Raw genomic sequence first — 21,396 nt, forward strand, 5'->3', positions numbered from 1 at the left:
TACTTAGTGCTGCTTTAAGCTCCAACAGGAGAGAAAACTCTCCATGTGATTTCTCTCAATAGGAAAACATTTTCCCGCCTCATCGACCTGGAAGTTTCCCCCTTAGAGATGCTTTGTATTTGGGAGTGAATAAAGCAAATATGATTTAAATGAAAAGAAATATGGAAAAGAAAGAAGCAGAGGGAGGTCACATGACTGCAGACTGTGAGGTCACATGACTGCAGACTGTGAGGTCACATGACTGCAGACTGTGAGGTCACATGACTGCAGACTGTGAGGTCACATGACTGCAGACTGTGAGGTCACATGACTGCAGACTGTGAGGTCACATGACTGCAGACTGTGAGGTCACAAGACTGCAGACTGTGAGGTCACATGACTGCAGACTGTGAGTACTGTGGTGTGACTAAGGGAAGCGAGGAGCGCCTGAGCTCGGGGACAGTCAGCGAGTGACGTAATCCTTGTCCATGCGACTCGGAGTGGATTAGTCCCGCCCACGCTCCCCGGGACGAGCGGGACGAGCGGGACAGCGTGGAGAGCCTGGTGTCTGCGATGACACAACACTACTATAATCTCTGCTCAATCTCCTTATTCACTCAGAGCCACGGTGACGAGTGTGGGCAGCAGAGACAGGAGGAGCGGTGAGGCCGGGCAGGAGGCGGTGTCAGGAGGAGAGAGGGGGGGAGAGGGGGGAGAGAGAGGAGGAGAGGACAGAGACAGGAGGAGCGGTGAGGCCGGGCAGGAGGCGGTGTCAGGAGGAGAGAGGAGGAGAGAGAGGAGAGAGGAGGGGAGAGGAGGGAGAGGAGGAGAGAGAGGAGAGAGGAGGAGAGAGAGGAGAGAGGAGGAGAGAGGGGGGGGGGAGAGGAGAGAGAGAAGAGAGAGAGGAGAGAGAGGAGAGAGGAGGGAGAGGAGAGAGGAGAGAGGAGGAGAGAGGAGGAGAGAGGGGGGGGGAGAGGAGAGAGAGAAGAGAGAGAGGAGAGAGAGGAGAGAGGAGGGAGAGGAGAGAGGAGAGAGGAGGAGAGAGAGGAGAGAGGAGGAGAGAGAGAGAGGAGGAGAGGAGGAGAGAGGAGGAGAGAGGAGGAGAGAGAGGGAGAGAGAGGACAGAGAGAGGAGGAGAGAGGAGGAGAGAGGAGGAGAGAGGAGGAGAGAGAGGGAGAGAGAGGACAGAGAGAGGAAAGAGAGAGGAGGAGAGAGGAGGAGAGAGGAGGAGAGAGGAGGAGAGAGAGGGAGAGAGAGGACAGAGAGAGGAGGAGAGAGGAGGAGAGAGGAGGAGAGAGAGGGAGAGAGAGGACAGAGAGAGGAGGAGAGAGGAGGAGAGAGGAGGAGAGAGGAGGAGAGAGAGGAGAGAGAGGAGGAGAGAGGAGGAGAGAGGAGGAGAGAGAGGAGGAGAGAGGGGGAGAGAGAGGACAGAGAGAGGAGGAGAGAGGAGGAGAGAGGAGGAGAGAGGAGGAGAGAGGAGGAGAGAGGAGGAGAGAGAGGAGAGAGAGGAGGAGAGAGGGGGAGAGAGAGGACAGAGAGAGGAGGAGAGAGGAGGAGAGAGGAGGAGAGAGAGGAGGAGAGAGGGGGAGAGAGAGGACAGAGAGAGGAGGAGAGAGGAGGAGAGAGGAGGAGAGAGGAGGAGAGAGAGGAGGAGAGAGGGGGAGAGAGAGGACAGAGAGAGGAGGAGAGAGGAGGAGAGAGGAGGAGAGAGAGGAGGAGAGAGGGGGAGAGAGAGGACAGAGAGAGGAGGAGAGAGGAGGAGAGAGGAGGAGAGAGGAGGAGAGAGGAGGAGAGAGGAGGAGAGAGAGGAGAGAGAGGAGGAGAGAGGGGGAGAGAGAGGACAGAGAGAGGAGGAGAGAGGAGGAGAGAGGAGGAGAGAGAGGAGGAGAGAGGGGGAGAGAGAGGACAGAGAGAGGAGGAGAGAGGAGGAGAGAGGAGGAGAGAGGAGGAGAGAGAGGAGGAGAGAGGGGGAGAGAGAGGACAGAGAGAGGAGGAGAGAGGAGGAGAGAGGAGGAGAGAGAGGAGGAGAGAGGGGGAGAGAGAGGACAGAGAGAGGAGGAGAGAGGAGGAGAGAGGAGGAGAGAGGAGGAGAGAGAGGAGAGAGAGGAGAGGAGGAGAGAGGAGGAGAGAGGAGGAGAGAGGAGGAGAGAGGAGGAGAGAGGAGGAGAGAGAGGAGAGAGAGGAGAGGAGGAGAGAGGAGGAGAGAGAGGAGAGAGGAGGAGAGAGGAGGAGAGGAGGAGAGAGAGAGGAGGAGGAGAGGAGGAGAGGAGAGGAGGAGAGAGAGGAGGAGAGAGAGGAGGAGAGAGGACAGAGAGGAGGAGAGAGGACAGAGAGGAAGAGAGAGGACAGAGAGGAAGAGAGAGGACAGAGAGGAGGAGAGAGGACAGAGAGGAGGAGAGAGGACAGAGAGGAGGAGAGAGAGGAAGAGAGAGGAGAGAGAGGAGGGAGAGGAGAGGAGGAGAGAGAGGAGGAGAGAGAGGAGAGAGAGGAGGAGAGAGGGGAGAGAGGAGAGAGAGGAGAGGAGGAGAGAGAGGAGGAGAGAGAGGAGAGAGGACAGAGAGGAGGAGAGAGGACAGAGATGAGGAGAGAGAGGAAGAGAGAGGAGAGAGAGGAGAGGAGGAGAGAGAGGAGTTTCAAATAATGAGGTTTTAAAGAGAATAGTGGGAGGATGAGGCTGAAATCATGTCCAGCTCGACCTGAACATTCTCAGGGTTTGTTTAAACTGTGTCGGTGAAGACGAGGATTCTGCGCCTGATCCTCCAGACGTGGGTTTGATAAAGTTCTGCATCGTGAACTCATTAAAGGTGAAGTGTTTGTTTTGTGGAGTCATGTGTAGCCTCTGTCCCACTGACCCGGCCCGCTCTGACTTATTCATGGGCCGGTGCAGACGGAGCCTGAGGGAGCGGCTGTAAGTGATCTGAGGACGCCCTGCAGCTGCCTGTGCGGCCCGCGGCCCAGCAGGCGGGGGGGGGCGGGGCTAAAGCGGGACACGGGCCCAGGGCGGGGCTAAAGTGGGACACAGGCGGAGGGCGGGGCTAAAGCGGGACACGGGCCGAAGGCGGGGCTAAAGGGGGACACAGGCCGAGGGCGGGACTAAAGCGGGACACGGGCGGAGGGCGGGACTAAAGCGGGACATGGGCCGAGGGCGGGGCCACAGTTACAGGCTCTTAAAGCGGGACACGGGGCGAGGGCGGGGCCACAGTTACAGACTCCTAAAGCGGGACACAGGCCGAAGGCGGGGCTAAAGCGGCCCAGCAGGCGGGGCTACAGCGGGACACGGGCGGAGGGCGGGGCTACAGCGGGACAGGGGCGAGGGCGGGGCTAAAGCGGGACACGGGGCGAGGGCGGGGCTAAAGCGGGACACGGGCTGAGGGCGGGGCCACAGTTACAGACTCCTAAAGCGGGACACAGGCCGAAGGCGGGGCTAAAGCGGCCCAGCAGGCGGGGCTACAGCGGGACACGGGCGGAGGGCGGGGCTACAGCGGGACAGGGGCGAGGGCGGGGCTAAAGCGGGACACGGGGCGAGGGCGGGGCCACAGTTAGAGACTCTTAAAGCGGGACACGGGCCGAGGGCGGGGCTAAAGCGGGACACAGGGCGAGGGCGGGGCTAAAGCGGGACACGGGCCGAGGGCGGGGCTAAAGCGGGACACGGGCCGATGGCGGGGCTAAAGCTGGACACGGGCCGAGGGCGGGGCCACAGTTACAGATTCAAAGCGGGACACGGGCCGAGGGCGGGGCTAAAGCGGGACACGGGCCGAGGGCGGGGCTAAAGCGGGACACGGTCCGAGGGCGGGGCTACAGTTACAGACTCCTAAAGCGGGACACGGGCCGAGGGCGGGGCTAAAGCGGGACACGGGCCGAGGGCGGGGCCACAGTTACAGATTCAAAGCGGGACACGGGCCGCGAGGGCGGGGCTAAAGCGGGACACGGGCCGAGGGCGGGGCTAAAGCGGGACACGGGTCGAGGGCGGGACCACAGTTACAGACTCCTAAAGCGGGACACGGGCCGAGAGCGGGGCCACAGTTACAGACTCCTAAAGCGGGACACGGGCCGAGGGCGGGGCCACAGTTACAGACTCCTAAAGCGGGACACGGGGCGAGGGCGGGGCCACAGTTACAGACTCCTAAAGCGGGACACGGGGCGAGGGCGGGGCCACAGTTACAGGCTCCTAAAGCGGGACACGGGCCGAGGGCGGAGCCACAGTTACAGACTCCTAAAGCGGGACACGGGGCGAGGGCGGGGCCACAGTTACAGGCTCTTAAAGCGGGACACGGGGCGAGGGCGGGGCCACAGTTACAGGCTCTTAAAGCGGGACACGGGCCGAGGGCGGGGCCACAGTTACAGACTCCTAAAGCGGGACACGGGCCGAGGGCAGGGGCCACAGTTACAGACTCCTAAAGCGGGACACAGGCCGAGGGCGGGGCCACAGTTAGAGACTCCTAAAGCGGGACACGGGCCGAGGGCGGGGCTACAGTTACAGACTCCTAAAGCGGGACACGGGCCGAGGGCGGGGCTACAGTTACAGACTCCTAAAGCGGGACACAGGCCGAGGGCGGGGCCACAGTTACAGACTCCTAAAGCGGGACACGGGCCGAGGGCGGGGCCACAGTTACAGACTCCTAAAGCGGGACACGGGCCGAGGGCGGGGCCACAGTTACAGACTCCTAAAGCGGGACACGGGCCGAGGGCGGGGCTAAAGCGGGACACAGGCCGAGGGCGGGGCCACAGTTACAGACTCCTAAAGCGGGACACGGGGCGAGGGCGGGGCTAAAGCGGGACACAGGGCGAGGGCGGGGCTAAAGCAGGACACGGGGCGAGGGCGGGGCTAAAGCGGGACACAGGCCGAGGGCGGGGCCACAGTTACAGACTCCTAAAGCGGGACACGGGCCGAGGGCGGGGCCACAGTTACAGACTCCTAAAGCGGGACACGGGCCGAGGGCGGGGCCACAGTTACAGACTCCTAAAGCGGGACACGGGCCGAGGGCGGGGCCACAGTTACAGACTCCTAAAGCGGGACACGGGCCGAGGGCGGGGCCACAGTTACAGACTCCTAAAGCGGGACACGGGGCGAGGGCGGGGCTAAAGCGGGACACAGGGCGAGGGCGGGGCTAAAGCGGGACACGGGGCGAGGGCGGGGCTAAAGCGGGACACGGGGCGAGGGCGGGGCTAAAGCGGGACACGGGGCGAGGGCGGGGCTAAAGCGGGACACGGGGCGAGGGCGGGGCTAAAGCGGGACACGGGCCGAGGGCGGGGCTAAAGCGGGACACGGGGCGAGGGCGGGGCTAAAGCGGGACACGGACCGAGGGCGGGGCCACAGTTACAGACTCCTAAAGCGGGACACGGGCGGAGGGCGGAGGGCGGGGCTAAAGCGGGACACGGGCCGAGGGCTCAGGTTATTGTTTTATGTGACACTGGGTCACTACAAGGTCAAATACCCACAAATATCAACTATTTTTCATATTTAAAAAGTTGCATAATGCACCTTTAAGCCGCGCGGTGTAATTATGCACTGGGTTCAACAGCAAAAACATCGAGCTGTGTTTTTTTTGTGTGAACATAATATGGAGGAAACAGACAATAAATAAAAATCTGTTTACTGAAACAGGAGAAACTTCCTCCAGCGCTCTTCCTCTTTTCCCTCCTCTCCTATTCTCTCTCTCTCTCCTCCTCTCTCCCTCCCCCTCCTCCCCCTCGTCTTCCTCCCCTCCTCTCTCTCTCCTCCTCTCCCTCCTAGTGAAATGTTTGCTCATGACTCATCCGGCTCGCAGACACAGTGCACGTCCAGCCTCACCGCTCTCCAAAGCAGATGTGTGTGACACCGGCGGCCGCCAGATTAATCACGGCTCCGTCCGACGGGCCTTAAAGACCGGTAACCACGGCGACGCGCCCGTAAACAACAACCGCGGCTCCGGTGTTTGCGTGACCTGAGGCTCCGCTTTCCGACGCAAATACAGCAGAGTCTCCGTCAGGTCACAAGTTCAGTTAAGGTTTTCAGGAAGTATCGGCATCTGAAGCAGGAACCGGCTCGGTGAAGGTCCGGGACCGACTCAACCGGAGAGTTTTTACTGTAATAAATCAGACGTTTGCCCCAAATAAAGGCCCACAGTTCAAAATAGGGCTGCTCGATTATTGAAAAAATAATAATCACGATTATTTTTGTCATAATTGAAATCACGATTATTCAAACGATTATTTGTTGCCTTTAAAAAAATCCATCAAAAAAGTGACAAAAATACATCAAAAAAAGTGACAAAAATCCATCAAAAAAGTGACAAAAATACATCAAAAAAGTGACAAAAAATCCATTAAAAAAGTGACAAAAATACATCAAAAAAGTGACAAAAATACATCAAAAAAGTGACAAAAATACATCAAAAAAGTGACAAAAATACATTAAAAAAGTGACAAAAATCCATCAAAAAAGTGACAAAAATCCATCAAAAAAGTGACCAAAATCCATCAAAAAAGTGACAAAAATACATCAAAAAAGTGACAAAAATACATCAAAAAAGTGACAAAAATACATAAAAAAGTGACAAAAATACATCAAAAAAGTGACAAAAATCCAGCAGAAAAAAGGCAAAAATCCATCAAAAAATGACAAAAATCCATCAAAAAGTGACAAAAATCCATCAAAAAAAAAGACAAAAATCCATTAAAAAAAAGACAAAAATCCAGCAAAAAAAGACAAAAATCCATCAAAAAAGTGACAAAAATCCAGCAGAAAAAAGGCAAAAATCCAGCAAAAAAAGACAAAAATCCATCAAAAAAAAAGACAAAAATCCATTAAAAAAAAGACAAAAATCCAGCAAAAAAAGACAAAAATACATTAAAAAAGTGACAAAAATCCATCAAAAAAGTGACAAAAATCCAGCAAAAAAATGACAAAAATCCACCAAAAAAGTGACAAAAATCCATTAAAAAAATGACAAAAATCCATCAAAAAAGTGACAAAAATCCATCAAAAAAGTGACAAAAATCCAGCAAAAAAGTGACAAAAATCCAGCCAAAAAAAAGACAAAAATCCAGCAAAAAAGTGACAAAAATCCAGCCAAAAAATGACAAAAATCCAGCCAAAAAATGACAAAAATCCATCAAAAAAAGACAAAAATCCATCAAAAAAGTGACAAAAATCCATCAAAAAAGTGACAAAAATCCATCAAAAATGTGACAAAAATCCATCAAAAAAAAGACAAAAATCCATAAAAAAAAAGACAAAAATCCATCAAAAAAGTGACAAAAATCCAGCCAAAAAATGACAAAGTTTGCCTTGATTAAAGAGAGCTCCCTGTTTCACACCTGCCCCCTGCTGGCCAGCCCTCACACCTGCGCAAGCAAACTGAGCAGCGCAGCCTGATGACATCATCACACAGCGCCGTTCGTTTTTTTGTCAGACAAAAGCATGAGCCACGGCACGTGAAAAGCGAAGGAAAAATAATCCCAGCGCCGTGAAATAAAGCAAGTCTGCTTTGCAAAAAAAAACAAAAAAATTGAAAAAAAACAAAAATTGGGAAAAAAAATAATAATTAAAAATTAGAAGAAAAAAAAAATTGAAAAAAAATTGAAAAAAAATTGAAAAAAAATTGAAAAAAAATTGAAAAAAAATTGAAAAAAAATTGAAAAAAAATTGAAAAAAAAATTGAAAAAAAATTGACATTTTGTAATCGTTTACTGTTGTAATCGAAATCGTAATCGAATTTTGATTAATTGCACAGCCCTAATTCAAAACAATCACAGAAGCTTCATACACAGGACACATACAAATAGACAGAAAATGTCTTTCTCTGTGATTTTTTTTACAGTTTGTCATGTCAGAGTCTGAGTCAGTGTTTATGCTGCTCAAGACGTTAGCATGCTACCGGTTAGCAACTGTCAATCAACTGTCAATGACTTCAACACGATAGAGCTCCACAGTCCCGCCTCCTCTCCACAGTCCCACCTCCTCTCCACAGTCCCGCCTCCTCTCCACAGTCCCGCCTCCTCTCCACAGTCCCGCCTCCTCTCCACAGTCCCGCCTCCTCTCCACAGTCCCACCTCCTCTCCACAGTCCCACCTCCTCTCCGGTCCGCAAGTAAAACCCCCCTCGCTTTGAGACTGTATTGATTTGGAATAAAGTCTTTAACTCTTGGGCTGAATCCAGCTCTGTGGTTCTAAAGCGACCGCAGAGTCAGACGCAGGTGAAAAAAGCACGTCTGAGATCCATCTAGTTTAACTGCGAGCCTTCGTCCTAGAACTACATTACCCAGGATGCTCGGGAGTCCCATGATCTACTACGAGGCTTTTAAAACATAATGCAGGCAGAGAGTTTACGTTTTATCCAGATCTAACACTGAGAGTAAGAAAAACGTCAAAAAAATGTTCCCAACGATCCAATTAAACGAACCACCATCATTTTCATTCCCATTAGCAGATTCAGATTGTTTAATAGTGAAATAATGTAGAACTTTTCTCTGCAAAGTAAAAGAAACTGGCCGTGTTTGCTGAAAACCTGGTTGCCTTGACCAGCGGGCGCGATGTTGCAATGGCTCTTGGGATACGGAGTTTCTATAGTCAGGAAGTGAATGATGTCACAGCCTTGTACCTTTGCCTTTTCTTCAACATCAAGTCTTCTTTTTGGATTGAAATCAAACATTTTATGGTCACGAGTTGCTACATCGCTGATTAGCTTTTGCGGTGACGTTAAACTCTTCGACGGTCGTGGAGACGGGGATTTTTTGCTTCCGGACCGGAGCAACAGGACTGCAAGGGGCGGGACTGTGGAGCTCTATAAACATCTATGAACACTGAGGAAATACTACAGTAACAGCTCTGACCTCTGACCTCTGTTGTATCCTGTGGTTCAGGGCTTTCTCTTGGAGAGGTCGAAGCTGAGCTGTTGAAGCTAAATGCTAACCGGTAGCAAGCTAACTTCTTAAGCACTGACTGACTGGTTTCTTCACATAAACGTGCGTCTCTGGAGTCGTGTTTTTGCTGTTTTCTTCTTGATTTATTTTACATCCTGAGTAAAGTTATTGTTACATGTTGTCGTACTGCATGATTCTACTTTGGTATTTAAAATGGCCGCCATAACAACAGAAGTCACATGACTGAAAGGCATGTACTGGTTAGGGGTGGAACGGTTCGGTGTGATAGAAAAGGATAATAAGTCAGTTTTGAAATAAATTGGCCTAAATGTTCATTATTCTGCAGTCGCCCATTTGTAATTTTATAAATACATGAACAATACTTTCCAAAGTGAGTGTTTCTCTAAACGACAGAGGTTTGTTTCCTCGTAGTTGATCCTCTCCTGACGCCCAAACTCTCCTGTATTTCTGATTCTTTTGGCACAAGTGTCACAAAGCTGAGCCAAATAAAGCCGTCGTTTCTCGTTACCGCCTTCTCCCAAAAGTCTGAGAATGAAGCAGATCCACTCGTGTGTCGGGAGGAGCAGGAATCTGACCAGTGTGGAACAAAGCAGCGAGCAGGAATCTGACCAGTGTGGAACAAAGCACGAGCCGCGGGCCATGAGAACCAAACGTGCCCCTGAGCTCACATACAAAACACAACAGCCTGGGGACCATGGCCCAAATTTTCCGGTGGATTTGGGAACCAATCACAGAACGAGGAGGGACGGCGAGACGATGACGCACTGTTCGATATACGGAAGCTTGTAGTTTATTTACGGATAAACAAATAAAACAAGTTTATTTACGGATCCAACATGACAGCAGCAGACACGATGGTATTTTGCGATCAAGCTTTAGACCTTGTTCTAAATAGTTTATCTCAAAAGTTTACAGCGGGTACGTCATGTGTCGTCTCATACGATGATATGATTGGCTGGGGCCTCGTGCAGACGCATGATAGATTTGTTTTTCTTTTTTCGTATCGCCCAATAAACGAGTATGGACGATCGTAAACCACACCTCTCCTACGAGAAAATGAATTGGTGTCACCAGACTAAATATCACTTGTGATTTTAGTCTGGTGTTAGCCAGGCTAACATTTTCATGTAATTTTTGCTCTATTTGAGTCTGTGTGAACCAGAAAACGATTAATCGATGACTAAAATAGTTCAATAATGGATTAGTCGTAGATTAATCGATTAGTTGTTTCAGCCCTGGACAGGATCATGTTGTACTTTTAAAGTTAGGCTGCATGTTTTGTTTATCGAGCCTCCTACAAACAATCACTTTAAGTTCACTCATCACGTCCTCAAGCAGCAGCACTTTGCTCCAAGCTCTGTAAAAATACTCTGTAATCGATTACGAAAATAACCCTAGACTTAAACACTCTGTCTGATCGATTCAAGAGAAGATCAACTTTATTGATCTCACAAAACACAAATGTACTTGTTACATTCTGCTCTTAGAAACAAATGTGAGAAATAAACACAATTCAATAGTAAAATAGTGGTTTCTTATGTGGGGACAAAAGTATAAACAGTAAACAGGCGAGAGCTGCAACTAACGCTTATTATGGATTAGTAAAGTTTCCAATCAATGTGTGAATGAAACTGAGCAGAACGTGCGTCCCCACTGTCTCCTTAAAGTGACAGTCTGTAAGTTTGCTCCTGCCTCTTTAACCAGGAAGCCTCTTCGTTTATGAAATGAGGAGAGCAGGAACAGAGCTCATAAAGTACACGATCAAGCTCCTCCCCCTCCCTCCTGATTGGACCCGACAGGCCGGTTCACAGGAAGAGCTCGTCTCATTGGTCAACGCGGGAGGAGACTAGACTGTGATGAGTCGCCGAGATCCGGAAATGAGGGATTTTCTATATTATTTCTATCAAAGCAGGACCAGGGGGTGAAACACTCACGCCGGGCTCACTCTGAATCCGGTTACGGTCCGGTCCGGCCAACGCTGCTCACTCACACGGCTCCGCCAAGTCCGGGTCCGGTTACCCACAGGGATGGGAACCGATAGCAAGTACTTTAACGATTCCTGCTTTTCGGTTCCGGTGCCTTAACGGTACTTTTTTCGATACCTTTGTTATTTTAATTCAATAAAAATAACGTGTATTAAAAGAATCATTCAGGAAAAAGACCAAAAACACAACAGAGGCGACCCAGGAGCAGCAGCGTCGTCTGTAACCTCGTGTTTTGAGCACAGTTTCCACTTAAGCAGAGATAAAAGAGAGAAAAGACATTATTCCCTCCTGAGCTGCAGAGTCAGATCCACATCAGGACTCGGTTTCTTTCAGATAAACTTTTCTAAACTCACTGCACTTTGACGAAAGCGAAAACTCCACACGTCAAAGATCCTCACATGGTGTGAGCCTCACTCTGACACTGATCATTTACCAAAACTGTACCAACAAAGTCTGACACAGAGCGAGCCTCAAGCTTTTGGATTGGGGTAAAGCCAAACTGGAGAAAATGTGCTCGGTTCAGGCGGGAGTTAAGGGGTTAAGAACCTCTGAGCCTTTCAGACACGCCCCCTCCACACGCTGTCTGTGGCATCAGTGGGGAGGGGGTTCTGCTGAGGAGCAGTGGTTGGTTACTCGGCTGGTGACGAAAGCTCGGAGGCGTCTCCAGGAGGTGGGGGCGTTCCTAGGAGGACTCAGGCAAACCTATCCCTAAAATGGCCGCCATCAGAGTTTTTACAGATTACTCAGAAATACGTGAATGTGCCGAGGCAACACTTCAGCCATGTTTTTAATGAGGGAATGACATAATAACATGATGGAAAGCTTGAAAAAGTCCATTTTGCATAATACCCCCCCTTTAATGTGAGCCGGAGGTTAGACTTCCAGACTATCACTTTAAACTCTCTGCCTGTGGCCCAATCAGGAGCCCAGAGATGCTTTGGGTTTGCAGTGACAAACGTTGAGTATAGTAAACATGTGCCAGGTCTTTGTTTTTGTAGTAAACATGTGCCAGGTCTTTGTTTCTGTAGCACCTGTGATCACGTGACTGTGGGAGCACCTGTGATCACGTGACTGTGGGAGCACCTGCAGGGCCGCGCGGGGTCACAGGGGTCACACTTATGAAGGGAGTAACGTGAGTGACGTGAGGTCCTGTCTGTGAAGTATTGTTGCCTCTCCTGTTGTGGTTCCTGTGGCGCAGCCCCGGCCGGACAGTTGTGTCTCTACAGAAGCTTCTGGAGGCGTTTAAAGGCTCTGAACTACGAGTGACATCGCAGCGGGAGAGACTGACACAAACTAACAATACACACGCTGTTACATAAACGTATTAGACTTATTCAAATGGGATTTGCTCCGTTAGCTCACTGCTCAAACAGCGCGAGGAGCCGGACATGCTAGCGTTTATGTGCACGAGGGATTAAAGCAGACAGGCAACATGTTTATACATCACAACAAGCACGAACGCCTATATAACGTTAGCAGGTGGCTACTTTAGCCAGGCTAATAAGCAGCTAGCGTTAGCCAGCTCAAGTATCCTCCACTTCTTACCGTAAACGGCTGCGCAGATGGCGTACTCGGCATTCTCTAAGTTTCCCGCGGCGCGTCCGCCGGTGCTTTAAACATGGCCGCGCGTGAGCGTCTAAATCCAACTTTTGAGCATCTCCCGAGAACAAACGAGGCGAACATTTAGTAAACGGCCCATCGCCGACAAAGTATTTCTACAGCACTTACAACAACACTGCCTCCGCTTTGTCCCGCCTCTTCCACCGCACGGACCAATCACCGAGGGGAACGCGGAGGACGGACGGGCCGCTCCGCCAATCAGGCGCCTCCAGGGCTGTGACGGATGAGTAAACACAAATGGGAGTGAAGGCAGACGCGGACATGTGCGCGGCCATTGGCTGGACCCGGAGCGGAACCTTTATTTATATATTTATATATTTATATATATTTATATAAATTTATATATATTTATATATTTATATATTTATATATTTATCAAGGCTGTCGATAGATCAATCTTTTTAACCTCTTGCCCCCCACCTTAACTGACTGTCTTTTCTCCAGTTCGGATTTACCCAATGTAATGTCTCATTTGAAAGCTAAGACCTACAAAACTGGTGTAAAGGGATCTTTTCCCTTGTGTCGTTGCCGTAGTGTTGTCACTTATTAGATGTTTTTTTTGTCACATTTTTGTCATATTTTTGTTTGTTTTTTCTCAAATTTTTGACACTTTTTTATCACATTTTTCTCACTTTTTCGTCACATTTTTGTCACTTTTTTGTCACTTTTTTGCCACTTTTTCCATTGCTGTTTTATCCTCTTTTTTTCTTTTTTAGTTGCATTTTTGTCATATTTTTGCCCCTTTACCATTGCTTTTTTGTAATTTTTTTGTCACTTTTTTTTGTCATTTTTTCTCACTTTTTTGTCATTTTTTTCTCACACTTTTTTCTCATTTTTTGTCTCACTTTTTTTTTTCTTTTTTTTTGGTCATTTTTTCTCACTGTTTTGTCATTTTTTTCTCACTTTTTTCTCACTTTGGTCATTTTTTTCTCTTATTCTTCGTTTTGTTTTTGTTGTTGCGCTTTCCTTGTTCTTAGAGGTTTATCGGAATTAATAATTTTTCCGATTTATGCAATTAATCGCGATTAATTTTGACAGCCCTAATATTATGCACATCCACAGCTTTAACCGAGCGCCTTTTCTCCAGTTCAGCTTTACCCAAATCTCAAAGCTTCTCAACTGGAAAGCCCGATTTGAAAGCCAAGACTTACAGAAACACTCGTCATGTTTTTGTTGCTTTTTCGTTTTAAGCTTTTAGATTTGGGTAAAGCCAAACTTGAGAATGTGTTTTGTGACTGGGGTAAAGTGATGAGGGAAACAAACAGGAAGTAACAGAAGCCGCTCCAAGTGAGGACGTCGAGATCCAGATCTGGTCCAGATTTAGTCCCGATTTGGTCCAGATTTAGTCCAGACTTTAGCCCAGACTTTAGTCCAGGTTTAGTCCAGACTTTAGCCCAGGTTTAGTCCAGACTTTGCCCAGGTTTAGTCCAACTTTTGCCCAGGTTTAGTCCAGACTTTAGCCCAGGTTTAGTCCAGACTTTAGCCCAGGTTTAGTCCAGACTTTGCCCAGGTTTAGTCCAGACTTTGCCCAGGTTTAGTCCAACTTTTGCCCAGGTTTAGCCCAGACTTGAGCCCAGACTTGAGCCCAGACTTGAGCCCAGACTTTAGCCCAGACCGAGTCCTCCTCTGATCCCGGTCCAGCCCGGGTTTCGGACACGTAAAGAATCAAACCAGACGAGGACCATGTGGGGTTTTAAAACTTTTATTTTTTTTCTTTTCAAACAATAAAATTGAGTTTGGTATAAATGTTAAACAGAACATTTCACATTTCAGACACAAAACGGTTCAAATAGAAAACATTAAGTATTCAGGAATTTTACTAAAAAAACAAAAACTTCGTCAGCAACAAACACAGTAAAAGGTGGAGTTGACGAAGTGGAGACAGAAGTTCAGCGTCTCCTTCGGTCTGGACTCCGGCTGCGTCTGCGTCCACCGACCCTGCAGGACAAACAGAACCATCAGAACCATCAGAAACAGAACCATCAGAAACAGAACCAACAGAACCATCAGAAACAGAACCATCAGAAACAGACACGTCTGCACAGTTTGAACTAGGGCACAAAAAAAGTGACAAAAAAAATGACGAAATCAGCACAGTTCTAATATAACTGCTCTTAAATGTGTCGCCGACTTTACTTAAGGAAATGTACATGAGTAAATTAACTAATTACAAACCAATCTGCTGTGAAAAAAGTAAGAACGTTGAAGAAAATGCCTTGTACTCGTATCGATATTCGGTATCGGCGAGTACTTAAATCAAAGTACTCGTATCGGTTTTACAAAAAGTGGTATCGGTGCCTCCCTAGTTTGAACAGTAAACAAGGCCGTGGGAACCCAGGGTGCTGAGGGTGCTGCAGCACCCCCTGGTGGATGGTTTGTGTATCACATATATATATACAGTATCTATTATAGAAAACGCTATCTCAATGGCCGCCGCCTGGGCGCCGCCATGTTTATTTCCCATACCGACTTTGAGTGCACGAGATCTGACTGCCGTGCGTGTGCGCGCATCCAAACAGGGCGATGTGTGTGTGTGCGCGCGCGTTTGTGTGTGTGCGCGTGTGTGCGTACGTGCGTGTATGTGTGCGCGCGTGCATCCAAACAGGGCTGTGTGCGCGTGCGTGTGTAGGCGTGTATGTGTGCGCGCGCGCATCCAAACAGGGTGATGTGTGTCATCGTCACTCACCCTAAACTGCAGCTGCAGCCGCTCCGCACAGGTACAGTTACATCCTCCAAAACACATCTGCGTGTCTTTGTTTAAGTCTGTCCTGTCCAAAACCTGCTCAAACACGAGCCTCTAATCAAACGCGCTGCTCCGACTGATTTATCCTCCGTGTGAGTGAAAGCAAAAATGAAACTACCGCTTAACGAGCGCATGGCCTGCACTGCGTAGTTTTTTTCTATTTTTTTACTTTGCTGCTGTACCATTTGTTTTCTATTTTGCTTTCACGTATTGTGAGCCCAGAGGTACATTTTATTCTAAAGCAGCTTTGAAAGCATTGCCATTTTTATTGTAAGGTTATAAATACTGTCTAATAACGATCATTAGGCTATTTCAGTTCAAAACCTACTCATTATTTTTTTGATTGTGCACTACCGTGATGCACCAAACCTCGGCTCCTGCACCGTGACCCAAACCGTTACAGCTGAACCCCTAATATTTCTCCATAATTATTCCACTGTCTCTTGAATTCTATTCCCTGAGTTTAGCATATAACATAGCATATTGTCGTTGTAGTTAATAAGAAAGGAGTACGACGCATCAAACACTCCAATTGCTGTTTGTTTGAAATTATTTTTAGCATTCATTATTTTAAACATTTGTAGTGGCCATAGTTTTTGGAATGGGTTGGGAACCACTGGTCTACAGCTGAACTGTGTGACGGGTTGGACATTTCTTTGTAATCACTCATAATCTCAGAATATCAAATGTGGAGACTAGCGAGGCCCGGCCGAAGGCCGGGTCTCAGCTATATATTATTAAATAGAAAATAAGCACAGAGAAAGCCTTTTTAGGTCAATCTTGTCCCTCAGCACCCCCTGACCAAAGTAAGTTCCCACGGCTCTGACAGTAAACAGGCATGTATTGACTTAAAACATGTTTACCCAAGGCCTGTTTTCTGTCTGTGCGGTTTGTAAACGTGTTGAAATGGGAGTGTAAACAAAAACAAATAATAAATAAATAAATAATGATGCCTGATGGGTCCAGGGGCGGCGCTAAAGAACGTCATGATTTTTTTAGCTCAAATAAATGATGCAGGTTCAAAAGAAACAGAGGAACTTTAATATGTGAGTCTGGGTGAAGTAAAGAGCATCGTTCAGGCGTCTGTGAGTAAACCAAGTGTTTGTGATGATCCTCAGCCATAGTTAAAGGTCAGTGTGTAGTGTGAGATACTGTGGTCCTCACCTCCTCTTGTTCTTGGGGGGGCCGCGCACGAAGCCCCAGTCCACGCTGATGGGCTGTCCCATCAGGTCCTGGCCGTTCAGCCCCTCCATGGCCGCCTGCGCCTCTTTGTACGTCTCATACTCCACCAGAGCGTAGCCCTGGAACAGAAACCGCAGAGGCTCAGAGGGGCCGCTGTGTGAGAAGCACTAAATCTGGAAACATCCCAACACTGAGCATGAAACACAGTGGAACAAAACCTACTGTGGGAAAGGGAAATGTGGCAAAAATATAAATAAATGTACAGACGATAAACACTGATCATCTCATTTGTGGAAGTCGATATAATTATGACAAAAGCCCTTGACAAACAGGTCCAAGATCTTTCCACTTTTCTTTAGAATATTAAAAAATACAAATGCCAGAAACAACTAAGCATCAGATCCACTGGTAAAGACGAACTTGTTTTATTTTAAGTAACAGGTCACAGGGAAAATGTACTTATGTTAAAGGCAATGATATCAAACATGTGGTCATTACTGCACCACTGTGTTGTTGTACTAATGATACATCACCACTAGGTGTCACCAGAGACGGGGTCACTCCACCACTGAGTAATAAGGTTTGTCAAAACAATTCTTAGTGTATTGTATCGTCCGTTTGAATCTGAGTTTAGTCGGTAACTGAGTCGGCTCTAAAGGCAGAGGGAGTGAGGGGTAGGTGAGGGGGGAGTGAGGGGGGGAGGGAGGTGGGGGTGAGGTGGTACCTTGAGGTAACCCGTCCGTCGGTCCAGGTTCAGGTGCAGGTTTTTGATTTCTCCAAACTCTGAGAACTTGTCGTGGATGTCCTCCTCAGTGGCCTCTTCGTGAACGCCCGTCACAAACAGAATCCAGCCTTCCACCGCTGAAACGGGACGGGGACGGCACAGCGGTTAGGCACAGGCACACATGCACGGGCTGAGCCGCCATCAGAGAAAACAAGACACTTTCCACATTTTTATTATAACTTTGTGTTTCCCAATTTCCCCCGTTGTTTCATTTGAAAAAATTTTTTTTTTACTTTTTTTTATTTATTTTACCCCCATTGTTTTTTTACATTCAATACATTTTTCTGTTTTTTACCCCCACATTTTCCCATTTTTTTTTACCTTTTACCCCATTATTACAACACTTTCCACTCATTTTAAATGTTTGTCCAATTTTCTCCCATTTTTTTTTATTTCCCACCATTTTTAAAATAATTTTTTCATAATTTTTTTAATGTTTACATTTTTTTGTTTTTAAACCCTAATTTTTTTCTTGCCCAGCCGGGGCATTTTATACCTCATTTTTATAAAGTTTTCCACCCATTTTTTTTTAATACACTTGTCAAATTTTCTCCCATTTTTTGGAATTCCCCCCATTTAAAAATAAAACATATCTACATTTTTTGTTGAAAAATACATCTTTTTTTAATTTTATCCCCATTTTTTTTTTCCCACATTTTTTTCTTGCCCCCCCCTTTCCTCCTCATTTTTTTTTAACTTTTTCCAAAAAAAATTTAGGTTTTCCCCCCATTTTTATAACATTTTCCACCCATTTTTTTTTTACATTTATACAATTTTCTACTATTTTTTTTTTACATTTTTCTCCCATTATATTTCATCCTTTGCCGCCTCATTTTTCATAACGTTTTCCCATTTTTTTAACCTTTTGCCCCATTGTTACAACACTTTCCACTCATTTTAAATGTTTACATTTGTCCAATTTTCTCCCATTTTTTTTATTTCCCACCATTTTTAAAATAATTTTTCAATGTTTACATTTTTGGTTTTTAATCCCCATTTTTTTCTTGCCCAGCCCCCCCCCCCCTTTCCCCCATTTTTATAAAGTTTTCCACCCATTTTTTTAATACACTTTACACACTTATATTTTCTCCCCCAAAAAATAAATAAGTATATTTTTTTGTTGAAAAATACACATTTTTTTTAAAATTTTATCCCCATTTTTTTTCTCCACACATTTTTTTCTTGCCCTCCCCCTTTCCTGCAACCTTTTCCCATTTTTTTTTAAGGTTTTTCCCCAATTTTCCACCCATTTTTTTTATACATTTATCCAACTTTCTACTACTAACTCGCTATCTTCCATAGATCAATGTGTCTTGTGAACTACATCTCCCCCAGTTCATGTCAGATTTAAAACTAAAGGCTCGAGCGTCACTCACATCTCTGAGGGCCCGGCTCGTCTCCGTCCTGCTCCACCGTGTCGTAATCCTCTTTGACCCTGGACCTCGCCCCCTCCTCTGCAAACGGGGTCAAAGGTCAGAGTGGACGGGTCATTTACAGATGTCAGTCATGTTACAGTGCTCCAGGAGCCACTATTAAACAAACAAAACCCACCTGAGCCAAAGCCACGCCCTTTCCTCTTCTTGGCCTTCTCCTTCAGCTTGTGGATGCTCTCTGAGGAACAGACGAGAGATGAGTTAACACAGGAGGACACTTTCAGATTAGAGATTTAGCTTTGTCCCCCTTTAGTATATCGCAAACTCAGATATTCTTCTCATTCTAAAGCATCTGCATCAATGTCATGAACTTACAGGCCAGTTTGGAAGTATTTCTGTGAACGTTTCCCTGTCCCTGTGGCCACCGTTTTTCCACACTGAGATATGTTCTTACCTGAGCTGTGACGAGTTCTTTAGGACCTGTCTGATCTTCCCCCGTGCCTTCAGTCACGTAAACACAGCGCAGACGGCGTTAGCATTTAGCTCCAAAACAGGTCAAGATAGAAGCTACCAAGCTCTTCCACGTTTTCCCTATTTAAATATGGTTACGTGAAGTGTTCCACTACAAAGTATAATTACACACAATTAAACAATGTGGATTTTCTAAGCGGATAAAAGGGGGAACTATATTGTAAGGCGTAATAATACCAGGAGTAGTTTGGCGTCCGCGCAGTAAAGTGATGATTACTGCGCGGATTTCGAACTACTCCTGGTATTATTATTATTTCTGCGCTGTGTTTACGTGATTGAAGGCACGGGGGAAGACCAGACAGGTCTTAAAGGCGGGGGTAAAGGTGTATATATACTCCTGTAGAGCTTCCATTGCTGTATAATATATATATATACACCGCCTTTGTGATGCCCAATCCCATCAGACCTTGGAAGCTCAGCAGGGAAGGGCCTGGTCAGTACTTGGATGGGAGACCGTTTAGTAACACCAGGAAGCCTAGCGAATGTAGTGAGTGAGTGAGTGGTTGGTGGTGGTCGGAGGGGCCGATGGCGCAGACTGGTTGCCTCGCTTCCGTCAGTCTACCCCAGGGCAGCTGTGGCTACAATAGTAGCTAATCACCACCGGGCATGGAGTGAATGAATAATGCAATGTAAAGCGTCTTTGAGTGTCCAGAAAAGCGCTATATAAAACCAATGCATTATTATTATTATTATTATTAATAATAATAATATGAAAGTCGTAAAAAATCCAGACTAAAATAAACGCATGTCCAGCTCTTTCCACTGGGAGCTGCTCGTTCTGGTGCGAACACAAGGAAAATGGTCATAAATCCTCCTGCGCACGAGGGCCATGAACGCACCACTCACAGGCGAATAACCCGAGTTTTCTGTTTGACCGACATTTATAAGTCTTCCATCTGACTGAGCTCGACACAATCCACGGAACTTATTATGTGGAAAGGTTCTACTACACAATTCCTCGTATTTAGCTCCATTTCCGTCTCGTTTTAGCTCTGATTGTGTGAGTTTGAAGCCTTGTTTGGACACAATTAGCCCCAAAACAAACGCTTTACGAACAGAACTCAATAACATCGTTTAGATAGACTTTCCACAACACTAACGCAGACTCTCTGTGCACCATTTCCACTGTTTTATAAAGTAAACAGCGCTCTGTTTGCGGATGCTAGCGCGGATGAATGGGCCCGTTAGCATGTTAGCCCGTTAGCCTGTTAGCATGCTCGGCCCGCAGCCCCGGGTTTAAGCGGGACCTGGGCCGCTCTGGAGCCGCCATCAGACCCTCAGACGCGGGGGTCGGGTCACGGAGGTCCGCAGTGTCCCCCCCGGAGCCCGGGTCCGCCCGTACGTACCGTCACCATCCTCATCCATAGGAAAGTCCTCTCCTCCGGCCTCATGTAAGTCCAGCACGTCCGCCATCTTGTCTGTCCGAGAGAGAAATGCGCGAGCGCAGATAAGCGTTAGTGTTAATGTTGCCCCCTACCGGTCACTACCAGCCTCTGCAGCCTCTTAACCCCCGCCTGAACCGAGCATATGTTCTCCAGTTTGGCTTTACCCCAATCCAAAAGCTTCTGGAAAAAGTGTGAAAATAGAGACAGAACTGAGACGAAAACAATGATGGAAATGTGGCAAAAAATTGACGAAAAAGTGGCAAAAATGTCACAAAAAATGTCACAAGAAATTGACAAAAAAAATGACGAAAAAATGACAAAAATGTGACAAAAAATGACAAAAATGTGACAAAAAATGACGAAAATTTGAGAAAAAATGACAAAAATTGGACAAAAAATGACAAAAATGTGACAAAAAAATGACAAAAATGTGACAAAAAATGACAAAAATTGGACAAAAAAATGACAAAAATTGGACAAAAAATGACAAAAATTGGACAAAAAATGACAAAAATTTGAGAAAAAAATGACAAAAATGTGACCAAAAAATGACAAAAACTTGACCAAAAAATTACAAAAATGTGACAAAAAATGACAAAAATGTGACAAAAATGTGACAAAAATGTGACAAAAATGCGACCAAAAAATGACAGAAAATGTGACAAAAATGTGACCAAAAAATGACAAAAATGTGACAAAAATGCGACCAAAAAATGACAAAAAATTTATTTTAAAAAATGACAAAAATGTGACAAAGACAAAATGATGGAAAAAAAAAATCTGATGACGTGAGGAAAAAGATCCTCTCGGTTCAGGCGGGAGTTAAGAGGTTAAAGCATCTTGGGGGAAAAAAAAGTCAAAAACGCAACCCAAAAAAAATGATTGAAAAAAAAAATTATATATTTCTTTGCCAAATTTAGAGGAAATTTGAGGCTATGTCCATTTCGGTG

At 46.8% G+C, this 21,396-nt stretch overlaps 2 protein-coding genes across 3 annotated transcripts in view; both read right to left on the reverse strand.

The window, feature by feature from the left end:
- otud7b (OTU deubiquitinase 7B) overlaps positions 1–12,573 on the reverse strand; it is a 41,755-nt gene extending 29,182 nt beyond the window's left edge. For both annotated transcript variants that reach the window (XM_079569333.1, XM_079569332.1), the window contains exon 1: positions 12,374–12,573. The gene's annotated coding sequence lies outside the window, so the exon portion shown is untranslated. The remainder of the gene's footprint in view (positions 1–12,373) is intronic.
- Positions 12,574–14,161: 1,588 nt separating this feature from the next.
- On the reverse strand, positions 14,162–20,520 carry rbm8a (RNA binding motif protein 8A). Its single transcript, XM_079569344.1, has 6 exons — positions 20,408–20,520; positions 18,709–18,768; positions 18,534–18,611; positions 17,098–17,234; positions 16,356–16,492; positions 14,162–14,386 (listed from the first exon to the last, which is right to left on the reverse strand). The coding sequence occupies exons 1-6, from the start codon at positions 20,472–20,474 to the stop codon at positions 14,338–14,340; spliced, it is 528 nt and encodes a 175-aa protein (XP_079425470.1). The 5' UTR covers positions 20,475–20,520; the 3' UTR covers positions 14,162–14,337.
- Positions 20,521–21,396: the final 876 nt, after the last annotated feature.

This window comes from Gobius niger (assembly GCF_951799975.1).
Source record: "Gobius niger genome assembly, chromosome: 13".
In the NCBI taxonomy this organism is placed as follows: domain Eukaryota; kingdom Metazoa; phylum Chordata; class Actinopteri; order Gobiiformes; family Gobiidae; genus Gobius; species Gobius niger.

Bases quoted from the DNA above. Each gene is read 5' to 3' on its own strand.
- rbm8a (XM_079569344.1), bottom strand. From the start codon at position 20,474: ATGGCGGACGTGCTGGACTTACATGAGGCCGGAGGAGAGGACTTTCCT. The intron at 18,769-20,407 runs GTACGTACGGGC...TCTGTTCCTCAG, and splicing joins TATGGATGAGGATGGTGACG to AGAGCATCCACAAGCTGAAG. The intron at 18,612-18,708 runs GTGGGTTTTGTT...CCCCGTTTGCAG, and splicing joins AGGGCGTGGCTTTGGCTCAG to AGGAGGGGGCGAGGTCCAGG.